The sequence below is a fragment of the Lampris incognitus genome, chromosome 16 (genome assembly GCF_029633865.1).
Source record: "Lampris incognitus isolate fLamInc1 chromosome 16, fLamInc1.hap2, whole genome shotgun sequence".
Taxonomy (NCBI): domain Eukaryota; kingdom Metazoa; phylum Chordata; class Actinopteri; order Lampriformes; family Lampridae; genus Lampris; species Lampris incognitus.
Genome location: NC_079226.1, coordinates 38,412,703 through 38,432,764, shown reverse-complemented (window position 1 = coordinate 38,432,764; position 20,062 = coordinate 38,412,703). Strand labels below are relative to the sequence as shown.

The following is a 20,062-nucleotide window of genomic DNA, read 5'->3' as shown; positions in this document are numbered from 1 at the left end:
GTTATCCGCGTTCTATAAACGGTGACACAAAACCGTCAGCGTCGGTTTTAGACGTGCGCATGCGCAGTCGCGTCTTTGCGTGCGACTGCGGTCGGCTAGCTTAGCGAGCGTTAAGACGGGGCTCGGCTTTGAGCGTGCCGCCGGTTTGTGCGTACTTGCGCTCGTTTGTACCCCTCCAGCGCCCGGGCGACACACAGCAGCTAGCCAAGCCAGCCAGCCAGCCAGCTAGCGTCGCGGCGAGCCATGGTGAACGTAAAGAAACGGAAAGGTCGCGTCGTGATCGACTCCGACTCGGAGGACAGCGCCAGCGACGACAACTTAGACCAGGTAAGGCGGACGCCCGGTCGTTTGTCGAGGTGTCAAGTACGTTAAGGGGAGAGCTAGCGTTAGCCAGCTAACTCGGCGGTCAGCTACGGTTAGCTAGCCGCGGCTCTGCTCCGCTCCGCCCGGCCTGTTCTGTTCTGGGGGGGACGCTAAAAGTAGGCCCGTCGTATGTTCCAGAGCGGCGGGGGGGACGCTTGCACGGTGCCGTAAAACCCGGAGCACCGCGGTCCCGATTCCGGGGTCTCTGAAATGAGCTGGGTTGCACCAACCGAGCTATCCCCCCCCTACCCCCCCCCACCACCCCGATGTTGTGGAGCCCTTAGCGGCTAGCTTGTAACGTTACACTCCCATAAGACAAGCTAATTTTAGCCTCCCCCCCCCTCCCCTCCTCTCCCTCTTTGCAAGCGTTGTGCTTCACGGAAAACATCGCGCCGCCGGCCGGGGCCCCGTCGGGCTACGGACATGTCACTACCGCGAGTGGTTGGCTGGCTGCCCCCCCCTCCAAAAGCCAGCCAGCCAGCCAGCCAGCCAGCCAGCGGGCGGTGGGAGATGTTGCGGTGCGGCTTGCGTGGCGTTGCGGGCGACTTGTTTTTATGGGCTCGATGACGTCACGGGCTCGTACCTAAAGTTTTTTTTTTCTCCCCCTCGGCGTTGTTGACAAACACGTCCGCCTAACCTGCTTTTCCGAGAGACGCCTGCCCGCCCGCCAGCCCGCCCCGCACGACGCGGCTGAAGTTCAGCCTCCCCCCTCTCTCCCCCCCCCCCCGGCTTTGTCCTCCCAGCACAGTCGAATCGGCCCGCACGACCTCAAGTTCGGAGATACGGGAGCCGCATCTCCCTCAGGCGCGCGCCTCGTCTTGTCTCAGCGGATACATTTTAACAACGCGTCGCCCGTTGTTCCGGAATCCAGATTCAGATTTTCTTTTCTTTTTTTTTGCCCTGACATTGTGTTAAAAACAAGTTCACTAAATCCTGTCTTACTTTGTTACGCGTCTGTCGGTCGGAATGTTTACAGCTGATTTAGCCGGTCAGTAGAAGTCGTATCGCATCTTTGATCCGTGCAGGGAGCTCGTGTAATTAGCTTAATTACCTGTGTGCAGATGAGATAAGATGGCAAAATGTTTACGGGGACGATCCAGAAAGGGCCGGTGTGGGTCCAGGTCTTTGTTCCAACCAAGCAGTTACACACCTGATTCTGCAAATCAGGTCTGCAAAACCAAGGTCCAACAGTTATTGGTTGACTGATAGAATCAGGTGTGTAAGCTTGTATTTGTGTTGTGAGTTTCTTTCATGAGGTGGCTGTCTCAGCCCTGGTCTTTAGCCATTTCACATCTGTGCAATACCAAAGAGCTTCCCCCCCCCCTCTTTATACGGTGTGGAGTTTATTCAGTTGTTGCCTTTGAATAACGCCATGTTCTCTTGCAATCAGGAACTTTTGTCCTTGGCAAAGAGGAAGAGGGTAGACTCGGGTGAGCAGGAAGAGCCCGTTAGTAAACCCGCTGCCTCCACAGACTCCGAAACATCTGACAGTGACGATGAGGTATGCCCTACAAATGAAATTCTCTTACAAAGTTGTGCTTAAATGGGAATTGCAACAATGATCTCGTTGTTGTTTTTCAAAATGTATACATTGCAGAAGTCACTGTCTTTGTCAATCCCAAACAAAAAAAAGGATGAATTGAACCCCCCCCCCAACTCCTATACCTACCCCTCACCTTACATCTACCACCCCAATTATCTGGACATCACTGTGAAGCAAGGGACAAAACAAAACCAGAAAGATAAGAGACTGGTAGACAAAGAGACTGAGAAACACATAGACGGACCTGTTAACACAAGACAGACAGGGTAACAAGGGTAAGCAAGACATGGCGCTACGTGTAAAATAAAAACTGACAGACATGACTAGGAGTAATGGACATGACGAGAGAAAATACATATATTTAAATAAATGATAATGTAGTAATAAGGACTGAATACGAAATGAATGATATCGGGGGTGCTTGGCAGTGTGTCTGGTGTTAATTTATATTCATATATAGAGGTGTGTGTATTTGTGAAGTTACAAAGATCTTTTCAGTAACAGCATGAAGTAAAATCCTGTCGGATGTGTTTTCTTAGAGGAATGAAGCTGCTATATTTTCCTTTTGTGGCTGCAATTATATGTTAACCCAAACTGTTTCTGTCAATGGTTTATCCAGTGGACTGTTGGTGGCACCAAAGGCAAAAAGAAGGTTAAACAAGGGAAGGGGTCCGACAAAAAGAACACAACAAAAAAGAGGGTCAACAAAGCAGCGGCTTCTGGGAGCTCTGATGGAGACAGTTCAGCTGAGAGCTCAGCGCCGGAGGAAGGTGAGTCAAATTTCTTGGTGCGCATGGGGAAAAAGATTGTTTGAAACATAACGGCAGCTTAAACCGTAGCATTGCTTTGAAAACGTTGCTCATCATCATTTAGTATCACACAGACTAAATCTTGACTGTTCACCTCAGTATTGAGAAACTTACCACTCTGCTGCATCTTCTCGCTGAACTTCAACACAATCCAATGGGGCGATTATTTAAGCTTTCAAAAACCATGATATGTCTCCCTTTTAAAAATGGGGCGCTCGCAGTACTGTCAGACATGTGTTAATATATTCCATTTAAGAAAATAGTCGTAAGCTTACTTTATGTTAAGTTAAAAAAAACTTTCATCTGCAGTTCCAGAAATAGGTTTTCATTGCTGCATCCCATCTCTGGAAGTATGTGGTTATTGCTGGCGCTGCAGGACTGCCTGGGTACAGGGCTTCCTGCTCTCACAAGTGCAGAAGTTTATCAATGATTGAAATTTGCGTCTGTTGAAAAAAAAGTAGTTCGAAATCAAATCAGATTTTGATCCCATTGAAAATATATATAGTCTGAATAAATGAAGATATATGTGACTGTACTGTGAGCCTCCTGTCTTTGTACAGACGGATGTCAAATTAAAGGAAAAACCAGCATAAACTGTTAGGTGATGGGCCACCATGAGTCTCCAGTGCTCCTTGTCATAGATTTTACAAGTCTCTGAACTCTACTGGAGGGGTGGACACCGTTCTTCCGAAAGAGATTCCCTCATTTGGTGTTTGGATGATGGCAGTGGAGAGTGCTAACATGTCAGTCAAAAATCTCCCATAGGTGTTCAGTCGGGTTGAGCTCTGGTGACGGCAAAGGCCATAGCAATACCCCTAGTGCCCTGTGGATGAGGGCATTGTCATCCTGGAAGAGACCGCTCCCGTCAGGATAGAAATGTTTCATCACAGGATAAAGGCGATCACTCAGAATAATTTTGTATTGATTTACAGTGACCCTTCCCTCTAAGGGGACAAGTGGACTCGGACTCAAACAAAGTGAGGAAAATGCCCCCCTACAGCATAAGAGAGCCCCCAGAGCCCCTCACTGTAGGGGTCAAGGTTTTGCCTTCATTCATTAATTGTATATCATGGTTTTAGGTTCAGCAGAGTAGTAAACTTCACAATACTGGAGTGATCAGTTGAGTTTTTGCCTGTATAAATGATGCCAATCATCTGAGTGACCTCTTCAGTCTGGAGAGGTCACTCAGATGAATGATGAAACGTTTCTGTCAATAAACGTTGTGTCCAGATGAACCGATTCAACTTGCTGTGATAATAAAGCTGGGTACACAGCTTACGCTCACGCGTGCGCGACTCAGAACCATGGTTGGGTCAGATCGAGCAGCGACATGATCAGAGGTTATTAAAAGAACTTTAATAATCCAAAAATGCGAAAGTTCTAAAGGAACAACTTCCTCTAGGTTGCAGTCAAAACAGTTGCATATTCTTGTCGCTGCCCAACTTGAGTTAACCGTAGATGTGAGTTGTGCGTGCGTGAACGTAAACGGTTTACCCATCTTTGTCATATTGTGAAAGTAAAGACGGGGTTAGAGTTAGACCAAAATGGTCACGTAGCAAACCTTTTCCTTTTTGGAAAGTGCAAGTTCATCTTAGCCTTGGTCGCATTCGTGCGAGGATCCGCCTAGGAGGCTGCACATCCACAGACTGACAGGCAAAACTTTATTATTAGGTAGGTTCTAGCTTGAGTGCTTCATACTGAAAGCTTCTTTTTTTTTCATATTTCCTGTTCAACTGACTTGGGTGCTGTGATAAAGTCTTATAATGGCAGGAAAAACACTGGTTTTTCTGTCTGTGTGTGTGTATCTTTGCTGCTAATCTCGCATACTACTGGGCCTGTCAGCCAAATATTTTCTTTGCACAGTTGGGATTGTATGATCAAGGTCCTGTTGTGGCTGCAGTGAGTCAAAACCTTTGAAAAACCTGTTTTATACCGCAATGAGTGCTAACTCTTCAGCTCCTTTTTGTGTAAGTCCAAGCACCAGAAAAGGGAGGAGATGCAGGCAGGGGCCTTTGTATTTTCCCTTTTCAGGTAGGCAAAAAAAAAAAAAAAAAGGTGGTTTGTCACCAAGTCCAAGCACCAGAGAAGGGGAGATACGCACGCTGTTGAGTGCGCTCTTCTAGTTTGTAGCTGGTTCACTATCGCAATCAGATTTCTTTTTCACTAAATTCACCATCCATCCATCCATTATCCGAACCGCTTGTCCTGCTCTCAGAGTTGCGGGTATGCCGGAGCCTATCCCAGCAGTCGGGGAGACACCCTGGACAGGCCGCCAGGTCATCAAAGGGCTAAATTCAGCATGTTCTACAGAATTTTTAATTTTAATTTTTTTTTACATTTGTGCAGCGGCATATCGAGTTTTCATCTGACATACTGACACGCTTGACACAAGGACAACAACACCTCACATAGAATGCAAAACACCATGGTTAGACATGCAACAGTCAGACAAAATGTGACCCGTCCAATCATATCCATGAGTAGAATATTTTCAGGTGAAAAGGATTAGGTGACTCATTCTCTCATCCCCCTTTTGCCAGTTGGAAGTATATCGACATGTTGCCGCAGTTGACAAAATCATATTGGCTGCAACTGTACAGCTGAAGCTAATATAGCTGCATCATTTCTATAACACGGTTGACTATAGCAGGTTTCAAATTCAGAGATTTTACAGTTTCCTGGTGTGTTCAGTATCTCTCTAAAGCAGTCAGCCCAGTCATGCAGACACACGTATATTTGGTGAATGTTGCTTTTCATTTCGGCGGTCTTTTTTAGTTGAGAAGTTATTTTTACGTTTCATTCTAAGGTGAAGTGAAACATCTTAAATTGACTTGAAGCATGTCAACATCTGGTTCTTTGGCCCTCCTTTATGCTATTTGTAAGATGCACATGAATGTGGAAAAGTGGGACATTTTTTAAAATTATTTTGGAAGTGTGTTCTGCTGTGGGTCACAGCGGATCTAGGTTCAATTTAAGTACATTTTAAATATTTAATTTCAAATTAAATGCAATTTTCATGTCCCTTGGATCCCACTTGAATGTAGTATATTTTGCACTTTTTCAATTAGCAGACACTTTTTCCAAAAGCTTCTTACGAGAGAGTCAGCAATTAGCAGATATGTTTGAATGTAACAAACCGACATCATAGAACACTAATAGTAGTCATATCATAGCCAAGAGTGCATATGGTCCTGGGTTCGAACCTTGGGGTTGTCCAGCCTTGGGGGGGGGGGGGGTGTCTTCCCAGGTCGTCCTCTGTGTGGAGTTTTGCATGTTCTCCCCGTGTCTGTGGTGGGTTTTCTCCGGGTGCTCCAGTTTCCCCCACCATCAAAAGAAACGTTCATGTTAGGGTTTATACCCTTTTCTGTGCCCCTGAGCAAGGCAATAGGAAAAGAACTGGAGTTGGTCCCCAGGCGCAGCATGAAGGCGGGAGCCCACTGCTCCTAGCTACACAGATCACAGCTAGGATGGGTTAATTTGCAGTAACTGAATGTCCCCAAGGGATGAATAAAGGAAACTTAATTGTAATAATAACTTAATGATCTACCAACACGGGGATCGCCGGTTCGAATCCCCATGTTACCTCTGGCTTGGTCAGGCGTCCCTACAGACACAATAGGCTGTGTCTGTGGGTGGGAAGCTGGATGTGGGTGTGTGTCCTGGTCGCTGCACTAGTGCTTCCTCTGATTGGTTGGAGTGCCTGTTCAAGGGGGAGGGGGAACTGGGGGGGAATAGCGTGATCCTCCCACGTGTCCCCCTGGTGAAACTCCTCACTGTCAGGTGAAAAGAAGCGGTTGGCGGCTCCACATGTATTGGAGGAGGCATGTGGTAGTCTGCAGCCCTCCCCGGATCGGGAGTGGGGGTGGAGAAGCGACCGGGACGGCTCGGAAGAGTGGGGCAATTGGGATACAATTGTAGAGAAAAAGGGGGGGAGGGGGATGAGTGCATATGATGTCGATTGCAATTAGTGTAAGTGTGCCTTAGATCATCAATAGCAAGTGATTGGAGATTCAGATTAGAAAGTAGCTGTACAGTGCCACATCACTATCACAGATATATTGTATCCAGGAGGACATATCATGTCAAGAGGCAGATAGTAAAAGGGCACAATAGTATAAGTAGAAGCCATTAATAGTAACGGATTCAAATTACAAATTAGCTGGACAGTGCCACAAACAAGTCTATGAGTGATGCTTAGAGACCACTTACATAATTAAGGTAGGCCTGGAAAATGAAAGTTTTCAAGCCTTTCCTGACTGTCGTGAATTTATAGCTTGTAGTTAAACTACATGGTTTATTGATGGACAGTGGTCTGTTCAGCTTAGAAATTGATAGCTTTCCTGTGGCAGAGTGAGGCGGGTGAGCATGAACATGTCGATATGGGTTTTGCACGTAGGTCGGCGCAGTTCCTTGAACTGCCTGGAGCATCAACAGCAAGGTTTTGAAATGTATGCAGGCAGCATCGGTAAGCCATTGCAAGGACACTTAGCAACGAGAGACGTGTGCACTCGGTGGCAGGTTGAAAACCAAGTATGCAGCATCGTTTTGGGTTTTTCTCCTGGGTTGGATTTCACAGGCTTAGAGACTATCACTTTGCAGTTGTGAAACAAATTACTAGACCCTGGACCAGGAGCTGGACAGCTTAGGTACAGTCTTATTTTTTGGCTGTTATAAAGAGCAAAACAGCAAGAACAACATAGCTGTAATCTGGTCAGAAAATGAAAACCAGTTATTGATCATAACTGTCTTAATTGAGCACGACTGTTGATGTCCTGTCCATGATCGGGCCAAGTCAGTGAGGTGGTGCAGAGTGTTAAAAGGAATGGGCCAAACACTGAGCCTTGAGGCATGCCTGTTGTGACCTGTGGGAGGGCAGACACCTGACCTCCCCATGATACATGGCATGACGTCCCTGTTAGGTTTGAACTCCTTTAGTGCCATGCCAATAATGCCTATATATGTGAAGGTGACAACTAAGGACTGGGCAGCAGCTTTGGCTGTGATGAGTGCTTCAGTAATTGCAAGGAGAGAGGTTTCAAGGGAGTGACCTCTCACATCTTACAATGCTGTGACTGGAGGTTGCATCAGTTCATCTGGATACAACATTTATTGACAGATACGTTTCATCACTCAACTAAGTGAGTCTTCAGTCTAAACTGACCGCAGGTATCCCCACCCTCATAAACAATACAGGTGCATAACGACCGAAACCAACGGCCAAATGACCATTGAAACCCTAGTTAATGGTCACGCCCATATTTGCATAACTGTGTTGTTTATAAGGGTGGAGATACCTGCAGTCAGTTCAGACTGAAGATGTCACTTAGCTGAGTGATAAAACATATCTGTCAATAAACATTGTATCCAGATGAACTGATTCAACCTTCTTTGATGGGTCAGTGATAGTTTCAAGGTGGGACAGAACAAGCCACTTAAAAGACTAAATTACCACAGAGGTCAGGGTGACGGGTCTGTAGTCACTGAGTCCTGTGGTCCTACAAACTGTAGTTCTAAATCTCATTTGTTGCCCAATCAGGCGAGGTGTCAGACTCGGAGAGCAACAGCTCCTCCTCCAGCTCGGACTCGGATTCCTCCTCCGAGGACGATGTGTTCCGGGACGGCTACGATGACGACCTGATGGGGGATGAGGAGGATCGAGCTCGGCTGGAGCAGATGACCGAGAAGGAGCGAGAACAAGAGCTGTTCAACAGAATTGAGAAGAGAGAGGTGCTGAAGAGACGGTGAGTTGTGATGGACAGCTTGGCAGTGGGAAATGGGTTGAAATGAACAGACCAGGGGTCTCATTTATAAAATAGTGCGTAGGATCCTTACTAAAAGTGTACGTGTGCACAATAGCCGAAAACGGCGTGCGCCAAAAAGAAAATTGGACTTAAATGCGTGAGAGTCATCATTATACAATCTGGCTTCAATTCACCACCTCACCGTCTGCGTTTACGTACAGGTGCGCACACTCTCCCATCAAGTTTGTTTTTATAGATCACAAATTTTGCGTGGGAAGTGGTGTACGCCTCTTTCAGGCTCCGTTTTGTGCGTATGCAACGGTTATAAATGAGACCCCAGACCTAGCTTGTGTTTGTTTCTAGCTACTTGGGAGTGCTGAAAGCGCTGGGTTAGCTGGTCTAAACCCAGCTCACGTTTCACTAATGGGGAACGTGAACTGGGTTTAGACTGTTCCGAGACAAGCTAGTTTTACCCTACTGATGATGTGTTGTTTCAATAGTAATCCTCTTTCCTTTCACAATATTTTGAAACTGTTTTAAAGTCTATAGAATATACTTTTATGACTGTCAATCAGACAGGCTGAACAGTCCTGATGCAGTTAAACCCCACTCGGCTGTCATTCCAAAGAAGGGAAAACAAGTGCAAAGCACTGACTAAATACTTGTGGATCCGGGCATGCTTAAAGCGTGTCCAGTGATAGCCAGAGTCTTGCAAGCAGATGCCCTCTCAGCAGACTGATGACTGTAGTTGATCCACATGGTTTCTAGAGGAATTCACTGCTCCAACTTGAGTGAATCAAGGTATCTAAAGGCCGTGGAATTTGTATGTTTGTTATGTTGGATCACAAAAGACGTGGGATGTTTCTGTCAGGTTTGAAATTAAAAAGAAGCTGAAGACCGCGAAGAAGAAGGAGAAAGAGGAGAAGAAGAAGAAGCAGGAGGAAGAGCAAGAGAAAAGAAAACAATCTCAGGTTCAAGACACACAAGTGGTGAGTCCAACCTCTTTTATATTTTTTGGCACGAATTGCGCTGGCGGCATGCACTGAATTGCGCTGGTGGCATGTGCAGAACTTGGCTTCACTTCAAGTAGTGACATCGTTTAGTGTTTTATAACGAGTTATTTGACCTCCTTTTCATATAGCCATTTATCTATCAATAACCTCAATAGTTGTTGGCTTCTCTTTGCACTATGGAGCCATCTTTTGGAGTAGTGCTTGTTATATGGGTTTGTGCGACAGCGTGGTTGTACCCAGTGTATGAAGGTTGTTCACTGTATGGCCACTTCCGTACAGCATTTTAGAAAATGTTCAAAATCTTTATTTTGGGAAGGACATAGGGTGTGTTGCTGGAAACAACACAAAAGCCGAGTTCAAATCCTGCAGTAGATAAAAAAAAGAAGGTCCAGTTTACACAAAGTATTTAAAATCACCCTGAAAAAGCCTGGTAGATTGTTGTAAGGAATTGGTTGGTGTCATAAGTCACCTTGTGTGCATAGTAGCGGTGTCACGATTTCAATTGTAAATCGAAAATTGATTGAAATGAGCTTTCGAGTTCAACCTTCGAAATCAAAAGGAGGATCAGCGATTCTCCAGTATTTTCAGAAAGTTGAATCAGTTCATCTGGCCAGTGTTTGAGAGAAACGTTTCATCACTCATTTAAGTGACCGCTTCAGTCTCAACTGTGACTGCAGGTGTCCCCACCCTCTTAAACAATACTGAGGCCTCATGACTGAAAACGACAATCGGTTTCATACAAATTGCCATCGCCGGCAGCCATAACCAACATGTACCCTGGCTCTGCCAAATGACGGAAGCTAAGCAGGTGTGGGCTTGGCTAGTAATTGGATGGGAGCCCTCCCAGGAAAACTTGAGTTGCTGCTGGAAGTGGTGTTAGTGGGCCAGTACGGGGCAATCTTCCCTCTGGTCCTAATAAAAGCAACAAATATCAAATCCCAATGCCCCAGTGCAGTGACGGGGACACCGCTGTAGGAGACTCCATCCTTCGGATGAGACGTTAAACCGAGGTCCTGACTCACTGTGGTCATTAAAGATTCCCACGGCACCTATTGCAATGAGTAGGGGTTCCCTGGTGTCCTGGCAAAATTCCCAACCTGGCTCTCTCCATCTGGCCACCTAATCATCCCCCCATGTAATTGGCTCAATGATTCCTCTCTCTCCACCTCAAGCTGATGTGTGTTGAGCGTTCTGGTGCAAAATGGCTGTCTTGCATCACCCAGGTGGTGCTACACATTGGTGGCGGTTGAGGTGAGTTTCCCCCTTCAATGTGAAGCGCTTTGGGTGTCTAGAAATAAGCTATATAAATGTAACCCATTAATATTCTTATGACCATTAACTAGAGTTACAGTGGCAATCAAAGAAAGTTGAATCAGTTCATCTGGATACAACGTTTATTGACAGATACGTTTCATCACTCATCTAAGTGGTTCAGTCTAAACTGACTGCGGCTATCCCCACCCTTATAAACAATACAGTTTCATAACGACGGAAAACGATCAGTTTCATAAGCAAATATGGGCGTGACCATTAACTACACTTTCAATGGACATGTGTATTCACAGAGGATTTGGGAATGTTTGCAGTCACAGCATTGTAAGATGGTGACAGATGTACTCTTAGGCCCCCTCGGCTCAGGGATGGTTGTTCTCTCTTCACGTAGATGGCCTCTTGGACTCCCCGTTTAAATCGGCGTTCCTCCCTATCAAGGATGTGCGCATCCTCATCCTTGAAAGAGTAGCCACTGGCCTGTAGATGGTGTAGACTGTGGAGTCCTGGCCTGAGGCGTTAACTCTCCTCTTTTGTGACGTCCTCTTTGCCAGTGGCTGTTTAGTTTCCCCAATCAAGTCACGGCAATCCTCCTGGCACTTAACAGACTTACGGACATAATTCACCATGGCTTGTTGTTTTTGTATTAAGTTGACGTGGTCACTTTAAGGGCTCAAGGTGTAGCCATGGTTACGCAGCACCATGTTGTTGAGGCGGGGTTGTGGAAAATAAGGAAATAAACAACCTATGCGTTCGTGTGGTCGATCCTTGGGGTGGACCAACCTCTGGGTTTGAAAGCAACTGAGACACGGTGTTTTGAAAATACGCGTCTCAGCTTTTCTGACACACGCGCCACATGCGGAATCACCACTGGTTTACGCTTAGACAGCTGGTGTCCTTCTCCTCGCTTCGATCAGCTGGTGCACTGTTTGGACGTTTTCCTGGCTTTGACAAACACCCAGTTAGGACGACCACACTTAACCAGGGCCTGTTTAATGTGGGATTTCTCCCCTTTCCCCGGCCACTGTGTTGGTGGGGACGTTGTCAGCTCGGTGGTACAAAGTCCTGATGACTCCTAGTTGGTGCTCCAGTGGATGATGAGAGTCAAACCTTAAGTACTGATCAGTATGTGATGGTTTACCGCAAACCAACACACACTGATCAGTAGGAGGGGTCTCTCTCCTGAGACGGACAACGTGCAGTGGATGTTGTGTGTGCACAATTTACACAATACAACATTGAAAGTGGATAACAGAATTATAATGGAATTATAAAATACATGAAGAATAGGATGAGGAGGATGCCAAGCAGTGTCCAGAACGCCACCAGAACAGCCCAGGTACCCGAGCCATGCAACCAGCATCACCTTGTAGGCCAAAAAAAAATAATTCTCATACGTCTGAGTGAGAAGGATATAACATAAGTCAGCAAAAGCACCTTGAAGTCTGATCTAACATGGATGGGAAGCCAATGAAGGGGAACAAGAATTGGTGTAATACGGTCAAATTTTCTAGTTTTAGTTAAGATTCTAGCTGCAGCATTCTGAACCATCTGAAGACTTTTAGTACTTTCAGGATCAGGTCCCAAGGCACAAACAGAGCAATATAATGTACACTGTTAAGTGCCGGAGGGATTGCCTTGACTTGTACATCGGGGAAACCAAACAGACGCTGGCCAAGAGGATGGCACAGCACAGAAGCGCTAACACGTCAGGCCAGGACTCCACAGTCTACACCCATCTACAGGCCAGTGGCCACTCTTTCAAGGATGAGGATGTGCACATCCTTGATGGGGTTGAACGCCGGTTTGAACGGAGAGTCAAAAGAGCCCATTTAAACCGCTAACATCCGCCTTTGGTGGTCAGTGTAAAAGGGTACAATCGACATTCACTCCCGGGTCAAATGACTCTGCAGTAGTCACAGGTATTTATCGGCTCCATCTCTGATCGGCACTGACGTAAACACGACACCTGGGTGGACACACTATTTTTCTTGATGATGTAACGCCATTGTCCACGCGTCATAAAATCACGCCGGCAACTGAGGAAAAACATTTCTTGTTTGTGGGTACAGCATGCAACAGCAATTTCTTCACATTAAACAAGATGCAACACCTCGTCAAAATGTGCTATAGTTGACCAAAAACTGTGTGCTCGGATCTCGAACCCGCATACGACGACCGGTCGGGGCACCACTGTCAACAGTAGCTATCACGGAGGCGATGAAGGCTTGTCTCCTCCATGGGTAACTTCTGCGACTCTTTGCCACCTCAGCCACAAATTCCATCCGTCTTCGCTCAAGCAGCGCTTGAACATCGTTCAGTCTGCGTTGAGTTTGTATGGTTTGAAAGAGAGACTGAAGTCCCGAGATCTAAAAAGTAACGTTAACCGCCGTCTCTCTGGCTTCCACGCTGCTTTCTACTGTTCACTTCCCTGTTTTCCGAACATCGCGACGTCAAAGATGACACTACAAAAGGAAAAAGAAAAGAAAAACACTTATCAGCTGCACTTATCGAGTCACCATGCCCACCGCCAAAGTTGGAGATGACAGAAAAACAACAGAATGGACCTAGCGCTAAGCCCCGCCCCCCTTAGTTACTGTTGCTAACTTGGACAAGCTACCCGGGCTGACTAGAGAGTTACAATGGCAGCTATCGGTGTCAAAACTACACAACACAATCTTGCCTGACCTTAGAACAAATGTAGACGTCCTTGTTTATCTTCGTTACGTTGAGTGGACTGCGTGGTCTGCCACACAGCTTAATCCACCAGACATTTGGCTCCGTCTTGTTTTGGTTTGGGAAATGGGATAAAATATACCCCATTGCCCATCCTCTCAGGATACCTCGTATCAGTGTTGCATGTACCCCATGCACATCGTTTGACCATTTTTGTTCAACTTATATCCATAAAACATCACAAAAACCACAACTTCTGATGCTACTTAATGGAGTCGTTAGCTCTCGATGTCTGAGTGAGCTCCCGCATGCATTTGGTACTACACTGCCATTGGCTCGTCTGCGTTCGAGGGGCGGGACTGAGCAATAGGTCCATTGGAAAATCCTCCTTCTTCCCTGAAGTCACCGGCGTGGCACCACTTTGCCTTCCCTGTGAGTTATGTCAACAACGAACGCGTCATTGACAAAAAAACTACAGTTTTTAGGCTATGAGACACGTGGGTACCATATGCCACCTCAGGCACCAAAAAGCCACCAGGATTAGGATTTCTGATCCTGGTGGCTTTACAGGTGAAGAAATTCAAGCTGTTGTTGTAAAGTATCTGTCTGCCATCTAGTGACGCTTTTAATTTTTGGGTTTAACAGTTTTTTTTCCTGTTTTGGCTGGTCAAACAAGTTATTGTTAATACATCCATTATCCAAACCGCCTATCCTGCTGTCAGGGTCACGGGGATGCTGGAGTCTATCCCAGCAGTCATTGGGCGGCGGGCGGGGAGACACACTGGACAGGCCGCCAGGTCATCACAGGGCGGTTATATCACACTCGATACCATGCAGCCCATCTTTTTATCGAAGAATTTGAAAATGTCAAATGACAGTTGTCAGGGCACAAAACCAGTGATCTGTAGTCTTAACAATGCCTAGCTGTTAGTGCTGAAAAGATTTTTTTTAAATTGATTCGTGGATTTGGAACATCGTGAGCGCTCTAGTGCACAGAGGTTCACTCTTCTTCAGTCATTTCAGTGCAGTGCAACCTTGTTGAAATACCACCAGAAAGTCAGTGTTGAACTTCTATCCATCTCCAGGTCATGTCACATAACAAGGAGAGACGGTCCAAACGGGATGAAAAACTTGACAAGAAGTCCCAGGCCATGGAAGAACTGAAGGCAGAGAGGGAGAAGAAAAAGAACAGAACAGGTCAGCACACAGTCGAATGTCCTTTTACGTGTTTTCATTTCTCTCTCTGCGTCATTTTATCGCTTTTGCTTTGAGGGTTGAAAAAAAAAAAAGCTGACCCTGCCCCCTCTGTCGAGCAGCGGAACTGCTGGCCAAGCGTCAGCCCTTGAAAACAAGTGAGGTGTACTCTGATGATGAGGAAGAAGAAGAGGAGGATGATGACAAGTCGTCCGTAAAAAGTGACCGGAGCTCACGTTCTTCGTCATACGATGAAGACGAGTGAGTATCGATCAACTTGAGGTCACAGCAATTCCAAAAACTGAAGGATGTTTTGCTTTTATAGAAATAGGAAAAAACTCGGTAATGAATGTAGTGTGTGTAAATTGTACCCAGGTACCAGCTGCATGTAACGTGTAAATGAGGCCTTTGCTCTGTTTGTGCACACAGAAAAGAGGAGACCCCACCAAAGTCCCAGCCCGTGTCACTTCCAGATGAGCTGAACCGGGTCCGCCTGTCCAGGCACAAACTGGAGCGCTGGTGCCACATGCCCTTCTTCGCCAAGACCGTGACGGGCTGCTTTGTGAGGATAGGGATAGGGAACAGCAGTAGTAAACCAGTTTACAGGGTAAGATGGGATCTCAGACCGTGTTTCACATGGCATGCAAATTTGCATTGCACCTTTATCTTTTACATGGAGGCTGATCTCTGTCCAACTCAATGGGTGTACAACATAATGTCATTTTAGTCGAGTTTTACTGTGCACCAAGTTAGTCTGCACGTACGTGGAGTTTGACCTAGGTGGATGGTAACATAAACACACAGGACATTGTACATTATTCTAAAGTAGTAGTAGTATTTAAGTGCCTCGAGAAAATACAACATCCATTCATCTAAGAATATCTATTTCAAGGATATCCAAGAAGCCAAGGAAGTAAACGAACAGTTTTGTTTTTTTACATTAAAAGGTTGCTGAAATAGTGGACGTGGTAGAGACGGCAAAAGTTTACCAGCTTGGATCAACAAGAACAAACAAGGGCTTACAGTTAAGGTAGGACTCAACGATTCAGACTCGCAGTACATCCTCAGTACTCCCACACCTGCTCCCCCAACACTTACCTCTAGGTTTTATCTGTCTCTCTCAGGCACGGTGGCGACACGCGGGTTTTTCGGCTCGAGTTTGTGTCAAATCAGGAGTTCACAGAAAATGAGTTCATGAAGTGGAAAGAGGCTGTAAGTCAACTCAAGTTTCTCAAATGATCTGAATGGTGTTCGCTTAAAGAAAGTTCAAAATCAGAATATGGAAGTGAAATTCTCCTGAAACCCGAGGAAGACGACGGGATCGGTTCAAACCTCATTTGATTTGAATAATTTGTCATTTGCAGATGATAGTTGCCGGCATGCAAGTCCCAACACTTGACGAGATAACCAAAAAGGAGCAGTCCATCAAAGAAGCACTGAACTACAAGTTCAACGACAAAGACATAGAGGATGTAAGTCTTTGTCTCTGTTGTCTTCAGTGGACATTCAGGTCTCACATAATTCCCTGCTGAACATTTTTCTGACATTTCGTGTTTTTGTTTGTGTGTTCTGTGCTATTCACAGATTGTGAAAGAGAAAGACCGGTTCCGAAAGGCGCCACCAAATTATGCCATGAAGAAAACCCAGCTCCTCAAAGATAAGGTATGGTAGTTTGATCACCGTGTGCTGGGTTCCAAACTTTTTGAAAGTTTGGACACGTTTTGGAAATTCGTTCACTGAATTCAGTTTAAGATCGTTGTTGCATCTTCTCAGTGGTCGAACGTCCATCTTCACTGCTGTTGTTAAGGGTTAAAGGGACAGTAAAACGAATGAGAGAGAAAAAAAATCCTGATTGTGAAAAGGGTGGTGTGACAGTTGTCATTTATCTATGGCACATTGAGACTAGATGCTCGACAGAAATGTGCAGTGGACCTAGTAATTTACAAGCACTGCTTGGGATTTCCAGAAGATTTCATGCAATAGTATGTGCAGTGAATGTGTGTTCAGGTTGGCTGCCATCTTTTACTCCTTATTCCTATGGTGTTTTTTGTCTCTAATTAAAGGCCATGGCAGAGGAGAGTGGGGATGGCGATAAGGCGAAGGTTATCCAGGATGAGCTGAATGAATTGGAGGAGAGGGCGGAAGCACTTGACAGGCAGAGGACCAAGAACATCTCTGCTATCAGGTTCGAATTCAGTTGGATTTTCCTCCTTATTCTCTTAAATCTCTTAATTTGGCTCGGCAAACTCACTGCCTTCTTTTAACGCTAGAATGACGGCGATTTCACTCCGACCTAAAACGACCATGGGGGGGTCAAAATGACCGCCGGTTTTTAAACTCTATATTCTGTCAAGATAAATACCCAGTTGAGATATTAATGCATTACATGTTAGTTTGTCTGTTAGGAAACGACTGACACCAAGATAAGTTCATGATTATTATTATTATTTTCTCAAAAAGGGGGATAACTTGCTTGAATTCACACGTCTTAAAGATGCCTCGTGTAGGGTTTTTAAAAGGGCCACTTGATTATTTCTTGAAGACTGCTAAAGAGCAGAGAACATTACTGCCCCAGTTGCCCATAAAAACTACCTTCTGTTACAGATGGTGTAATTATCCGCCCTTGTTCAAAAACATTTGACAGTTCACAGGATCGTAAACGACAATTTTGGCAGGAAATATGACTCGAAACCTCGAAAAAAGCTACTCAGATTCTATTCCAAGCTGATTTTGAGTCAAAGCGTCAAGGCAGTTGTGTTATTGCTGAAACTATAAATTGCTATGAATGAGGAATTTCTACATAGTGTATTTCGGGACCCTAATTAGGCATAGAAAATATTAACTTCTGATTTTGAGAATATTATTCATGGGAGTATGTTTTCTGTTTGCTCTTTCCGGTTGTCTCCGTCATCCAGCTATATTAACCAGAGGAACAGAAGTTGGAACATTGTGGAATCTGAAAAGGCACTTGTAGTAAGTCCCTCCATCATGTAGCGTTGCCTTCAGGCCAGTCGTAACCATATACCCAAATATTTAAATCTTATGTCCTTGTAATCCCTTGTGTCCTTCCCCCACAGGCTGAAGGACAAAATGCAAAGAACCAACAGATGGACCCTTTCACTCGAAGACAGTGCAAACCCACTATGGTGTCTAACGTAAGATTGCTGTCATGGTTTTGAAATGTCACATTATCTGCATGTTAAATATTCAAGTAAGGTAACACAGAAATTTATTTGTTTATTGTATTGCAATTGTAAATATGTATCCCCCCCCCCCCCTTTTTTTTTTTTTTTGTAGGCCAGAGACCCATCCGTACACGCAGCTATCCTCGCTCACTTAAATCAGAAGTACGGCTCAGGGTCGGGGCAAGATCCGAATGCTTCAGAAAAGAACAAACTGGTGAGGGGAAACACTTGCTCCACTTGCAGCCAGAACACCAGAGAATGCTGATGATGATCGAGTATGGAGAAATGCTGTAATGGTGCCGAATCTCATCTTGCTTTTCAGATGGGTCCATTTGAAAAGTCTCCGATTTTACTGTGACACGCTACTTTCACATTGTTTCTCCACCACACAGGAAATTAAAATTTTGCTCCCTCTCCAGTGATCACAGACTGAAGTTTGTGAAGTAATAGTTGCGTCTAGCAATATACTTCACTTGTTATTTGCGTCATTGAGTGTTTGGCAACAACCTGCAGTGGGTGTTGGCGTGATAGTCAAAAGGGAACACATATATAAGACCTCCGGAGATTTTGAAATCTGTTCAAGATTTTTTTTCAAAATAGGAAATGAAAAAAATCTTTATTCATTGAAAAGCCTTTGAGCCTTTTTAGACAAATGAAATGCACAAATCTTGGACTGATAATGATTTAGTCCTTTGCAGAGCAAATGTGTTTTAATTTAACATAAGTGGTTCGAAGAAAGTATTGTCTTGGAACAAGTATTGAAATTTAGAATATAATCAGTATTGCATTTGAATCTGTATTGATGTTGAAAAACATCAACCACAATGCTCCGCAGTAATGTTGACAGAAACTTGAATAATGGTGTGTGTGCTTTTTTTTTTTTTTTTGTACAGGGACAACCTAGCCAGAAAGACAAAGATGTCCCCAAGCCAACCAGTGACCTCTCGGAGGACCTTTTTAAAGTTCACGATTTTGATGTCAAGATTGACCTACAGGTTCCGAATGCAGGTGAGGTGATTGCCGCACCATGTGAGTGTTACAAAGCTGACCATACAATCAGAAATGAGAATTGTGGAGTATTAATGTTTTTCTTTGTTTGTAGAGGCAAAGTCTCTCTCGGTAAGCTCCAATGCACTGCCAGTGAAGGATGGCGCTCCACGCAGGTCCCTGAACTTGGAAGACTATAAGAAAAGAAGGGGCCTAATCTAAGAGGAGGAACCTGGATCCTCATTTAAAACCCACATAAAACACACACAGGCATGTTACACATGTCTGTGTGTGTTTTACACACACACAGACATGTGCTGTGTGTGTCTGTGCGAGAGAGATATGAGAATGATCTAGCGCATCACAGCTGAAGTGTGTTTGAGCAGCGATACAAGAGACTGTTTATCCTAACACAGGAAATACTGATTTGAGATGAAGACATTTTTCTCAAAGGATCTCTCTAGGAAAAAACTTGTGCATATTTTTTTTTCCATTTTCATGTGCAAACTCGTACAAACTCGAATTGTATTTTTCTTAGTTATTTTACATTTTTATGTATTTTTCTTTTCCCTCGTTTGGATCTTCGTTTTACTCCTTTTTTGTGTCCCTCATTTCTTAGGGCACATGTTAACGGACTATTACCTTGAACAAGGACTATCTATCTAGCAATGTATCTCATAAGATAGATTGCTAATTTACTTTGAGATTACTGGACTGGACACTCAACGGAAGCTGACCATATTTTTATTTTTATTTTTGTGTCACCACCACTGAATTACAATCTTTGTAGATTTTTTTTTTCCCCCCCAAAAGACAATATCTGTATTTGCAGTCCATCCCAAGTTTGCCAGTTTATTGGTATTTTTACAGCGCCGCGAATGAGAAGCTCCATCTGTAACCCAACTGCAACCTCCGGCCCTCTGTTCGAACATGAACAGAACAATAGGAAATGGAAGCAGATGGACATTTGTCACTTTTTATGATTTTGAAACAATCTGACAGGAGACAAACTTTTCTATGGTTGATTAAAAGTGTTGTTCTGTTTCTATTATCTCTAGTTTGGTTGTTTATGAGATGATCTCCTCGCCCCAACTCCCAGAGCAGATTCTAAGTGTAATCAGTTGTGTCCATAGTTCTTGTATTGATGTGGCATGCCATGTAAATATGCATTTTGGAGTGAGATCAGGAAAAATAAAGAGGCACTGTTTCATATGTCTTGTGTTCCATTTTTTCTTCTTCTTCTCTTTCACATTCAAAGACTGCTGGGCTGGACTCCAGCATC

At 44.8% G+C, this 20,062-nt stretch overlaps 1 protein-coding gene across 1 annotated transcript; it reads left to right on the top strand.

Moving 5' to 3' along the window:
• Positions 1-117: 117 nt before the first annotated feature.
• Positions 118-19,984, top strand: rtf1 (RTF1 homolog, Paf1/RNA polymerase II complex component). Its single transcript, XM_056296477.1, has 18 exons — positions 118-327; positions 1,754-1,864; positions 2,526-2,676; positions 8,252-8,456; positions 9,328-9,445; positions 14,500-14,611; positions 14,731-14,869; positions 15,038-15,215; positions 15,556-15,638; positions 15,733-15,820; positions 15,973-16,080; positions 16,193-16,270; positions 16,672-16,793; positions 17,524-17,581; positions 17,686-17,763; positions 17,906-18,007; positions 18,687-18,801; positions 18,896-19,984. Exons 1-18 carry the CDS (start codon positions 244-246, stop codon positions 19,000-19,002), a joined length of 2,037 nt encoding a protein of 678 aa, XP_056152452.1. The 5' UTR covers positions 118-243; the 3' UTR covers positions 19,003-19,984.
• Positions 19,985-20,062: the final 78 nt, after the last annotated feature.